At 52.2% G+C, this 12,048-nt stretch overlaps 1 protein-coding gene across 1 annotated transcript in view; it reads right to left on the reverse strand.

The window, feature by feature from the left end:
- Window positions 1–2,062: 2,062 nt before the first annotated feature.
- The window catches only part of RAB6B (RAB6B, member RAS oncogene family), a 55,193-nt gene continuing 45,207 nt past the window's right edge, over window positions 2,063–12,048 (reverse strand). Inside the window, exons 5-8 of the mRNA XM_054595111.1 lie at window positions 11,269–11,380; window positions 10,129–10,222; window positions 6,988–7,054; window positions 2,063–4,864 (exon numbers count right to left, since the gene is read on the reverse strand). Of these exons, the coding sequence (XP_054451086.1) occupies window positions 4,800–4,864; window positions 6,988–7,054; window positions 10,129–10,222; window positions 11,269–11,380 (338 nt within the window). The 3' untranslated portion in view covers window positions 2,063–4,799. The remainder of the gene's footprint in view (window positions 4,865–6,987; window positions 7,055–10,128; window positions 10,223–11,268; window positions 11,381–12,048) is intronic.

Here is a 12,048-nt window from a genome sequence, read left to right on the forward strand (position 1 = left end):
CACTGACACCTGAAAGGGGCCTCTCCGAATGTTCACAGATGGGTGTGCAGTGATACCGGGAGTGGTGTGGCAGGTTGGTGTCTCCTGAAAGGTTGATTATGACTCACCTGAAATTCTTGCCTTTAAATGGCTTTCTGGAAGTCACCAGAAGGAAGAGACCCAGTCCCTGCACCCACCCACCCTTTATCGCCCCGGCTGATAAAGGGTGACAGAAGAAATCACATACCCGTGAGTCTCAGTTCTGCCTGGAGTTTCTCTGTCAGCCTTTAGGCAGAATGGAGATTATGGAAATGAGTATATTCTACCTTTGCCCACTCTGAGTTGGAGAGCCCAGGTGAGCAGAAGGAAGAAGCGAAAGGCTTTGTGTGGGGGATATATATACATAGGAGGGTCTCCATGGAGCAAGCACTTAAAGAATATGCCCTCCCATACATTTTCGCACCACATAGAAACAGACAAGAAGCTTTGTGTTGAGAATTAGGACAGTTTATTGTTTTATCAACATGCTGAGTCTTCCACATTTTACACAGTTTTATGTAAAGTCAATGTGGCCATTTATGCCTGCTGAGCCAGTAAGAGATGGAAATGCCATCCTCTGCTCCTCATGGCTAGTCACTTCCTGGGGGTGGGTAGGGGAAAAGTTGACACACACCACGTGATAGGGACTGGTCTTCAAAGTACCGAGGCTTCCTACTGGAAGGAAGCATCCAAACCCCACTGCATCACCCATACAGGTCTGCAATACCTAAGTAGTTCATTTCAAACAAATTCAAAGGGTGCCCTGGTCTGTGGGTGCCCACAACAATCAGAGTAGACCTGGGCCCTTCTTTGCAATGGAAGAGCCTGAAGTGGAGATGGGTTCTTCCCTGGCTCTCTCACAATCACTGAACAGACTCTCACATCCTAACCAGAGTAAAGATGGTCTGACACCCGTGCACAGCAGCCCTTTATGTGCAAGTGCACAGTCACAGTCACATCTATACACAGAGGTCAGCGACGGATGAAGATGGGAACATCTTGGTCCTGACCGCTTCTGACTTGCTGGGTGACTAAGTCACCCTCTCTGTCTTGCTTTTCATGCCTGTGAAACAGGAAGAGTTATGAGACCTCTGCCTCACCGCTGTAGCCAGCTGACAATGCCTCACATTCTTGGGAAGAGGTAGTTTGGAAACTAGTGAGCATACAACTCTGCTTGGTTGATGCAGACAGAATTCTGTTTAGCTGCCCCTCCTGTGGCTCAGACACACCTCACAGTCCTCGGCTACCTGTTCTCACATCCTGACATCCTCACCTACCTTCCACTGTGCGAAGGAATGAAGCTGCTCTGCCTGAAGGACACCGAAGCCAGCGGTGCCATTATTGTCACACCTGGTGCTTGAGGGCAGGGGATCCCAGCACTGGTTGGCCACCAGGAGGACGGAGACATTGCACTCAAGCCACGTCTGCATCCTGCGCTACCACCACTGCAATCCTCATTTCTGTTGCCTGAGACACTTGAACTGACCTGGCCATTGCTCCTTGGACCTGGGGACACTACAGAATGTTTGAGGATGCTGACAGGAGGAGAGCGGTGACAGTGATAGCAGGGAGGCCTCCAACCAGAAGAAATGGGCTTATAATCACCAAGTGTGCTCACCTTGGACTACACAGCTGCACTTCTAGCACTCAGATGCTTCTGCCACACTTTCATTCCGGCATGTGCACATTGTAAAATATGCTGTGTGCTTTTTCCATCTTATGCTCAATTTTTCAGTGCCGGCAAAACAGGAGCTTTACTGACCGCTTTTCTTCGACATCCCCAAAGAAAAAAAGAGGGCCTAAAGAAGGTGACCCTGCTCATCTCCCAAGTCACGGCTGGTCTTTGAGGTCATTTCCTAAAAAGGATTCCTCCACTTTGCCTCTTGTTAGCCCACCTGGGCGTGGCAAAGGTGTCACAGTCACTGGCGATGCCGAGGCAATTTCATGACATGTTCAAGGGAACCTGATCTTTTTATCATTGAACCTTAACTCTGAGTCAAGATCCTACCTACGAGTAAGAGGACAGTGACGGCACCTGCTCAAAATGAGAACCAAAGAACCAATGCAGTAGCGTGCAAGAGGCCTAGCTGCCCGGACACGCCAGGATATTGGGTGCAAATTGGGCCTGAGGAGAGAAGGGTCATGGAATGGGATGGCATGACCAAGGTGTGAAGACAAGATGAGGCAACTGCTCTCACCTGCAGAGGCCCGCAGGGCTGGGGAGAGCCTGACTCAAAAGAAGGGATGTTGTGTACTTGCTAGAAGAGGTGGGGCTCACAGAGGCCACAGCAAGCTGACCATCTCCTGTGTCTCTTACTGCTCCTGGAGGCTGGGATAGAATAAAGAGCTCATGGTGCCTTGGGTATGTGCGCACATGAGGAGGGAACTGAGTTTCTACTTTTTTTTTTTATAGGAATGTTTTAAGAAAAGCTATTCTTTAGTACCAAGAAAATAAAAATCCACCATACATTCATTCACTGAGACCCAGTGCAGATCCCTGCAAATGGGGCTGTTCAGGGGCCACAAGTAATGGCCCTCACTGCCACTCAGTCCAGATGCTGTAACACGGACTCCTACAAACTCTCACGAGGTAAGTAAGCACTCTTCCAACAAGCACCACTTGGGGGTGTGCCATGGTGGGGGGGTGCTGGCCCACATGGCATGCACACCCGTGCATATAAGTACATAGAGGGAGCAATGGTGCACATATTCCTGTGGGCTAGTTTTGCCTGTAGTTTAACACATCTATGTAATTATTTTATTGATGGCAAGACAATCACAAGTTTTTTGACAATATTAAGTACTTCTTATTTCAACACATTGCAGTACTTTTGAATGTCCAAAACTGTTATCACAATGCAAGTTTCAACTGGAGAGCAGGAAAAACAAGAATATATGTGGAGCACATGTACCTCTGGGAATGTGTGTGTGGAAGGTGTATACACAAGTCTATCTCTATATATAATTATGTACACACATATAAAAACTAAACACACGACATCGGGATTACGTTCGTACGTTGGTCTTTGCCTTTAGGAGGAGTTCAGTGGGAATTCTCCTTCCTCATTTCTTCACCTGAAGATAGAGTTCTCTTTAAGGATCAGCTCTGACACCCAGTCTCCTTAACTGAAAGTGTGCGGCAGGCCCGCTGGACAAACAGCAGTGAGGTCTGCCACGTTTCACTGCACTTACTGGCTGCCATTTTGGATTAGTTTCTGAGAAGTTCCAAAATTCGCTGCAGTAACTTGCTTGAGCTCTGCTTTGTGGAGGAATTCACCCCCTATCATAACCCAGATGGTCATTTAGCTCACCTTTGACATGACCAACAGCAGCCTGGGGAGGAGTCAATGCCAGCTTTTTGGAGGGCGGAGTTTAGTTTTGGGCCAGAGCTGCTGTCATCTGCCTGGCTTTGTGTAGACTCAGAGTCGGTGAGTCTGGGTCTATTCAGAGTACAGGCCAAGTGGGTTACATCACTTAGAAGAGAGAGTTCCCTTCAGGGATTTTACAGGTCTTCAGACTTAGCCCTTCTCAGAAATGAGTCAAAAATGGCAAAGATGGCTCTCTCTGGGCAGCCTTCTGGAGACCCCACCTCAGCCCTAATTCTCAGGCAACCAGAGTGTGGGTACAATATCCACAAAGGTACGTGCACAGAGATTTCAAATGCACTGGGCCAGTGGGGCAAAAACACATCAAGAAGTCAGCTTTTCCAGAACAGCACTGAACAGTATTAGCAACTGAGGATCTGAGAACATGCATCTTTACAGTAGTGGTTCTGCAGACCACCCTCCCTGAGGGCACACAATGAATCTCTCTGCTTTTCCTGTAGATTCAACCCAGATCTGTGTGCTGAACACTGGGCCGGTTGGTTGAAACATTTTTAGAAGTACACATGGTGCCCCAAGCCTGTGAACCAACCACACATCAACACTGCCCCCAGTTGCCAACAGCACCCCATCCTTCCTTCCAATGACCTCTTGCTCTGCCAGTCACTGGGCGGACCACAGAGAACACAAGGTTGCCTGTGGCAAATGCCCACCATCCCCTTCAAGGATTTTCAGGGAGGGGAAGGGAGAAGCAGAAGTAATTGCAATGGGGCCTGCTGCTGGGCTCCCTGCAGTCCGCAAGACCTTAATGTCAGCTCAGGGCCATGCCACTGTACCACCCTTGCCACGGAAGGACAGTGTCAGAGCTGCCTTCCTCAGAGGCTTCGTTCAATCAGTGTTTGAATTGACCAGGCAGGACGTGTTTTGTGGTGCCTGGTTGATATGGGCCAGATGGCCCAGGACTGGAGCCTAATTAAGTCGCCCAGTTAATGTTTTAGTTTATTGGGCGGGGGGTGGGAGGAAGGCAGAGGTGATGAACAGTTCAAAGAGGACAGGACAGAGGAGGTGTGTGGAAAAGGTTCTCTGTAAGTTTACAAATATACAAAAACAAAAAAAGCACATCTTTCAAATAAAAATGACTACATTTTTATCTGGCAAAAAGTTGTATACACATGATTTAAATTTTTTTTAAATTTTAACAGTTTTTGGCAATCTTAATAAAGTACAATATATTACAACCAAACCAAAAAATAGTTGTTTAAGTAACAGCTGTTAAGAGTGACGTGATCCCTGATGCCCAGCCTCCCTCCCCACCCTACCCTACTCCTAGAGACAGAGAGAAAAGAAAAATCCTCCCATCTTGATAAGCTCATTCCCCACCCCCCTTTAGGAAGCTAACCAATAGGAAGCAACACAACAAGCGAGTAGTGTCGGAGGAAGCCGTCAGGTCAGGCTGCATTAGCAGGAGCAGCCGCCTTCGCTGGCTGGGGGCTCTTGGGGTTTGTCCAGCTTGATGTCGATCACTGCAGGGGGCTGGGCTAAGGAAGACAACTCTCACGGAGAGGCTGCCACCCTGCCTCACGCCCCTCCCTGTGCACCCCTCAGCTGCCCTGCACAGCCCCTCTGTCCCTCAGCAAACACCCAGAGTCCGGCCTGCGAGGGAGGATTTAGGGCCCCTTTACCCCTTTCTCGGAAACCTTCCTGGTGACCTGGTGACCGGGCCCTGGGACACTGGCTCCCAGCTCAGGCCTCAGTCCCACCCCCAAGTGCACTGGAGGCGGAGAGCCTGAAGACCAGGCTGGGGTCCCACATCTCAAAGCACAGGGCTACACTGGCCTCGCCCTAGTCTGTTGCAGCCACATAGACGCCTCAAGCTCTAGTCAGCGCCTGTCACTTAGACTCTGAGGATGCCATTGTGAGAAGCCCTGGGGAAGGGCCGCAGCACAGTCCCCTCTCCAGCCTTCCCACTGGTGCCCAGAGGACGGCAGGCTGGAGGAGCACCAGTCAGAACTACCAGAAGAGTGGGTTCGAAATGCACAGACGGGTTGTTCCCTCAGCTGTGAGCAGGCTGGGAACTATCACATCAGGCCCCTCACAGCGGAGGACTAGGCCCTCTGCCCTGCACAGAATGACTCCTGGGTGGGGCTTTGGGGCCTGGGTGGGGAGACTGCACTGGGCTGGGGGCGGCGGGGAGTCGGGGGGTGGGTAGGTAGGTGTAAGAAGGCCTGCTGTGGGAGCCGTTGCTGGCATCCTAGGGATGTTTTGGTGGCCGCTATTGAGACTATGGGAGAGATTCTTTTGGCTCTAAGTACAGTTGGCCCTGCACAGCCACGGGTTCTGCATCCATGGAGTCAACCAATCGTAGATCAAAAATACTTGGACTTGACTTGGGGTGGCGAATGCACAATATAGTATACAGATGATGTGTTATAGAACTGTGCACCTGAAACCTAAGTAATTTTATTAACCAGTCACCCCAATAAATTCAATCTTTAAAATATTTGGAAAAAACATTATATTGTTGCTGATGTGTAGTTAAGTCTACAATGGTTGCATCTGTACTGCACATGTACATTACTCCTTGTCATTGTTCCCTCAACAATACAGTTAACAGCTATTTATATAGCATTTACACTGCATTAAATATTATAAGTAATCTAGAGATGATTTAAAGTATGCAGGAGGGTGTGCACAGGTTATATGCAAATGCCACACCATTTTATTTAAGGGCCTTGAGCATCCAAGGAGTTTGGTATCCTTGGGGGCCAATCGCCCACGGATACCAAGGGACAACTGCACTATAAAAAGCCATGCTTCTCCTAGAGGCCACATTTTCCCTCGTTGACACTTTTTGGCCATTCGGTCATGGTGTGTATTTTGAGTATGACTTTCTCTCTTCCTTTTCTTTGTTTTCCTACTTTATTTTCCCTATGCCCTGATTTTCATATGTGTGCATGTACACATATAACATACATTTTTATCTTGCTTTTTTGTGAGTGTATATGTACATAAACACATTTTTTCGTAACATGGCAGAGTATAAACAAATGATAAATAGGCAATGAACAACTTCCTTCTTTCTAATTAGGCAAATCAGACTACCTCTCTGAACCTCCATTTCAGCTTCTGGGTGAGGCCTGCGGTTTGGGGTGGACCCTGTCAGTGGCGTGCTGACCCTGTCCCAGGAGCGGTGGGGAGCTCCGGGGCTGTGTGGGGCGGGGCTGCGGACACAGGCAGGACAGGGAGGCGGCATCTGCTGGGGGAGCTGTCGTATACAGTAGGCTGAACCATTCTGAAATCACACCTGCGTGCACAGAAAGAAACCTTCCCTGCAGTGGAGAGTCTACTTATACCCATGAAATCCAGATCAAAGTTTACTGTAAGGGCAGCATCACTGTTTCTCACTCCCTGCGCCGTACCCCCACCCTGTTTGGGAAGTAAAAGCTTAGGTGGCTTGAGCTGGACTGGTCTCAGAGCCCTTGGAGTTCAGCCTCATCCCTGTATAGCACCCCCCACGCCACACCCACCCGCCAGGAAGCCTGGGCTGGAGGCAAGGCCTGTGTTCGTCCCCTGCCCTAAAATACTAAGTGAATAACTGGGATTGGCTTCTCCAGCACATCTTTCACTCATCAAAGAAAAAGGATACTCCCTTCTTTGCTTTTCTCCTGCACATTCTCCATTCCAGGCAGAGCCGACGCCACACGTCGGAAGAGCTGGAGAAAAGGGGCGATGCAGCATGAGTCACTCCCTGGCCCCTGTGTTTCCCCTCCTGCTCCCACTGTGTTTCCGTCCTCTTGCTTCTATTCGTCTGCTTGGGCTTTCCTATCCTGTCTGTCCCACTGACTGTACTTGAGGGCAGGGGCTGCACCCACTTCTCTCCCCCGCCACCCAGCACCTCTCAGTGTGGGGCCTTGGCTGGCCTCTCACCTGGCAGGCTGGCCAGGGGGTCACAAGGAGCTGAGCAAGGGGTTGTGGTGACTGAAAGGGACCTACCCCAGTGCAGATAATGATCTGGACCCCAGGAGACAGGCCCTCGGGAGGACTTCTGTCTCACTGCCCACATAGGGACCAGGTGTGAGGAACGCACTTCCCACCTGCCCTTGAGACAAAGACCCTCTCCTTGGGGAGTCCTGCAAGTTCACAGGCACGGAGGCAGCTAGGTGCTGACAGCCAGGGCCACATGGTCACAGCAGAGAGGGACTTTTCTGAGAAAACAACACAGGAGTGTGAACATGATATTGTGGGTTTGTTTGGGTATGGGTGTGTGATGTGTAGGCTGTGAGAAATATGTGCGGTGTGGCATCTGTGTGTGTGAATGTGTGTAAGTGTGTGGGGAGTCTGTGCTTCATGTATATGCACATGTGTGGCTTCTGCATGTGTAAGTGTGTAAGCGTGCATGGGGAGAAATGCGTGTGGGGTGTGTGTGCGGGGGCAGGGGTGGGTAGCGGTGTCAGGAAGGTGCTAGCAGACATGGAACTAGGAGGTGACAGTAAGTAAGAAGCAGAAGTACCAGGCACCAGATTCTGCACACAGCCCGTTCTCCCCATGAATGCCAATTGTAGGAACTTGGTGGGCTCTGGGCTTATAACTTCTCTCCGTGAGCTGAGGACAAGGTGAGACTTGTTCATGGTTTCACCCAGAGTGCAGTCTTATCGAAGCACCCAGGCTGAGTGAGGGCCCTATGGGAGCGCCCAGTGCCAAAGGCAACGAGGGCCTGAGCAGTAAAGTCACTGGTCTGCCTGGCAGAGAGTGGGACCCGGCGGCTACGCTGCAAAAAGGGCTCCAGGGTGGGGCAGGCAGAATTGGGTGAGGGTGCGGAGGGCCTGGGTCACTCCTCCTGAGCTTTCCTTCATGGCCTTGTTCCTGGCAGCCTTGCTCTACCTGTCTGAAATGTCAAAATGGTCACAGATTCTGCCAACAGCCAAAGAGACAGCTAGAAAGCCATTCCTGGGGGCCACATGTGGGTCTCTGAGAGCAGATACGATCACGTTTAGAGTCCAGGAGTCTGCACTGCATAGAGATTCCTCTGAACCACACAAGGTTTCAACTGACCACAATGAATTTCCACTCAGACCGTTATGTGGCTTTGAGAGCATTCTAGGAAGGGAGGCACCAGCATCTCCCTGACCCTGACCGCTGCTTCCCTCCCCCCAGGACTTTCCATTCGGGTACAAAGAGCAGCAGCCCAGTGTCTTGCATGCCTGTGGGGGCGGGGGGCGGGGGGGGACAGGTAACTCCGCCCTCCAGGACTTGCCGCAGTCTTACACCAAAGGAGGCTGGGAAGAAGGTAGGCGTGAATGGAGCCATACTGTAGTCACTCCAACTGGGGGGGTCACTGAGCCCTGGAGCTTTTGGGGCTGCCCCTCTTGTCTCCTTCCACTCTTCTGCCATCTTCCCCGCTGCCAGCTGGTGCTCTCCGCAGGGGATAAATCTTCACTGCATCCAGACCAAGTGCTGCACGGGAAGCCTGTCTAGTGTTCCAGGGCACCGATGGGCATGGCCAAGCAGAAGTGACATCCCAGCCAAGCCATGCTCCTCACTCAGCGTCCCCTCCCCATGCCCCGTTACCCCTCCTGCCACTCCGTTACTCATGCTGTTCCGCTTGCCTGTGATGCCTTTCCTCCTTATCACCTCTCCAAGTCCTCTCTCTCTTTTTTTTTTAAGACTTTATTTATTTTTTAGAAAGGGGAAGGGAGGGAGAAAGAGAGGGAGAGAAACATCAATGTGTGGTTGCCTCTCGAGCGCTCCTACTGGAGACCTTGGCTCGCAACCCAGGCACGCGCCCTGACTGGGAATCGAACCTGCAACCCTTTGGTTCGCAGGCCGGCACTCAATCCACTGAACCACACCAGCCAGGGCCAAGTCCTCTCCTTGTTGCAGGCAGGGGCTCCTAACCTTGTGGGAACCTTAGACCCCTTTAGCAATCTGATGACACCTACACACTCCTTCTAAGCGTGTAACATCAATTACACAGCAGCATAACAGAAAACGTTTAGTATTAAAATCTTTAAAGATACAAACTGGTGATGGAGCATGAACCTGTTAAACAGCAAGAGCTGGCTGTGTGTCTAATAACCACCGTGATACTGAAGTAGTGATGGGTGTCAGGTTCAAGATACTGCAACACTGTAAGGTGATAAGAACACAGCTGTGATCTCTAAGTGATAAAGCCACAGAGGCTGCTGCTGTGAGAGTCTTGCTGCCTTCATTCATTGCTGAAGGTAACAACACTAAACAGCAGTGAGATCTAAGTGCTGATAAAGCTGTAGTTTTTCCAACCCGAGATGACAGACATGCTGAACTGCATCCGTGGACTCACTGAGGTCTATGGACCCTCTACGCTTCTTTGGTAATTCTGGTTCCCCAGGCCTGTCCCCTCCTGAGAGCTCCAGTGCACCACGGGTGGGCTCCTATCTCCAAGCCTGCCTGGCCCTCCCACCCCTGAGCACTTGCCAAGTACAAGGCATGAACCCCTGTACCTCCATCACTAATCGAGTAAGATGCCAGGGAAACGATGCTTCCCTCAGCCACCTGGAAGTTGGGGGCTGGACATTCACAGCTACAGGGGCCATGTGGCTGGCTGCTGTAGGGCGCCTAATGACGGCATTCTCCGGACACCCCCGGAGGGCCAGTGCTCCTTCCTTCCCGCACGTGTTTCCACCTCTGCAGATAAGCTTGCTCCCCGTTAGATGGGTTGATGGGCATTCTGGTTGGCTGCCCGCGCCAGAAGCCACGTGCCGGCCCCACAGTGAAACTGGGCCGGAGATCGGCACCAGGTGCGTCCTACCTGCTTCACGTTGTAGCCGGTCTTCGCACTGGTCTCGATAAACATGACACTCAGTTCTTTGGCGCGCTGCTCCCCCTCCTCGATGGTTATCTGCCTGCAGATGTGGGGAGGGAAACATCAATTCAGTAGAGAAGCAGCCCCTGGGAGAGGTGGAGGGAGCAGCCTGAGATGAGGGGCCACCCAGATGGAGACACAGGGAACAGCAGGACACACCAGCCCTTCTCTACTCCTGTAGTATCTTCCAGTTTGGGAGCAGGCCCTGTGGCAGGTGGCTGTCCCATACCTGCCTTTCCCAGTGGTCGCCGCTGCCGGACACTACATTTGTAAAGTGCTTCAAGACACATACCGTCCCTCTGTTGTCAGAGGGTGGTGTTGTCAGTCCCATTTTCCAAATGAGAACACGGAGGTTAAAAAGTGACTGCCCCAAAGTCACCTACTTAGCAAAGGAGCTAGGCTTTGAGCCCCATTTACTTCACACCAAGAAGAGGGTTCTAATAAAGTAGGCTCTCATTCAGGTAATTCCTAACGCGGTCAGAGTATATTTCAGCAAGCCCACAGTCAATGGCCTGTTGCTTTATCTAACCAAGTTAGGTCCCCTGAGATAAGTGAACAAAGGTAGGTACGTGGCACCTACGTGGGCCCTGTGCCTTGGAGCGGCCTCTTCAGAGCAAGCGTCACACCTAGACATCATGCCAGATCAGGAAATTCTGAGGCTGACCTGTGGGACCGGGACCTCCATGCCCTCACCCACACTGGTGTGGGCATTTCATGGGGGCAGACACACAAAGCACAGGCTGAAGCCAGTAGGAGCCCAAGGGACTGCTGTGCCTGCAGCTGTGTCACTGGTTGTGGCCAGACCATGCACTGCGGGGCTGGGCCAGGTACACAGGGCTCCACGCAGACCTCCCACAGAGGTGTGCCCTTGCCCTGCCCCTGGTGGCAGTGCTAGGTGGGGCCTCAGAGGTGACACGCGCAGGGGTCTGCCAGGGGCTTTCAAAGCCTCCAGCAACCCGATGGGACCTTTCCCAGATGCAGGGGATAGGTGAGGGTGCTCATGACCCATGCCTCCCAGAACTCCTCGTCCGGGAAGAGTTGCAGAGGCGTGCAGGGTGGGCCCAGCCTGCCAGCCCCTGCACCCACCTCTTGTCGGCCAGGTCCGTCTTGTTGCCCACCAGCATGATGATCACGTCGCTGCCCCTCTCTGTCCTGACATCGTCGATCCACTTAGAGGTCTGCTGGAAGGAGTTGAGGTCTGGAGGTGGAAAGTGGGAACAGAACTGGGAGTGAGATCCAGCTCCCAGCAGGAGAGGACAAAGGTGGGAAGGGAGCAGGGGGACAGGCAGCACGCACCCTCAGACCCCCGGGAGGGGCCGCAGCGCAGGCCGCACAGCCCAGCGGGTCCGGGCCTTCCACAGGAGGCCCGTGTGTGTTTGTGGAGCTGCTGCCCCAGGGCCTGGTGAGCCGCTTGTACTGCTGAGCCACCTCGGGGTGGTGGGGGGAGTCACTCCATCTGGAAGGTCACAGTGTTATGATTTGCTACGCGCACTAGTGGTCTTAGGGACCCATCTGAGGGTGAGGCATGATGTGGGAGGTTCAGAGCAGAATGAAGAATGGCGCATTGGACTTGTGCTTGGAGACCGAGAAGGGGGTGGGGGCACAGCAGTCGCTTGGGGAGGAGGGCCCTGAGTGCCACCTGTCACTGAGGGGAATTCTGGGGCACTCGGGAAAGGCCAGAGGGTTTTCTGAAAAGAACCCTCGGGTCTCCAAGTAAGAGGAGGGAGAAGGCAGCCCCAGGAGCAGACAGAAGCTGGGACAGGCAAGGCCTCTTCAGAGCAGCTCTCTCCTCAGAAGATGTGAATGACCTTGAAGAGGATCACTGACCTATTGTCATAGGGTGTTGCCCCCAGCTCAGCAGCCCAC

Source organism: Pteronotus mesoamericanus, unplaced genomic scaffold (assembly GCF_021234165.1).
Source record: "Pteronotus mesoamericanus isolate MK-2021 breed Mesoamerican mustached bat unplaced genomic scaffold, CSHL_Meso_final scaffold_54, whole genome shotgun sequence".
Taxonomy (NCBI): domain Eukaryota; kingdom Metazoa; phylum Chordata; class Mammalia; order Chiroptera; family Mormoopidae; genus Pteronotus; species Pteronotus mesoamericanus.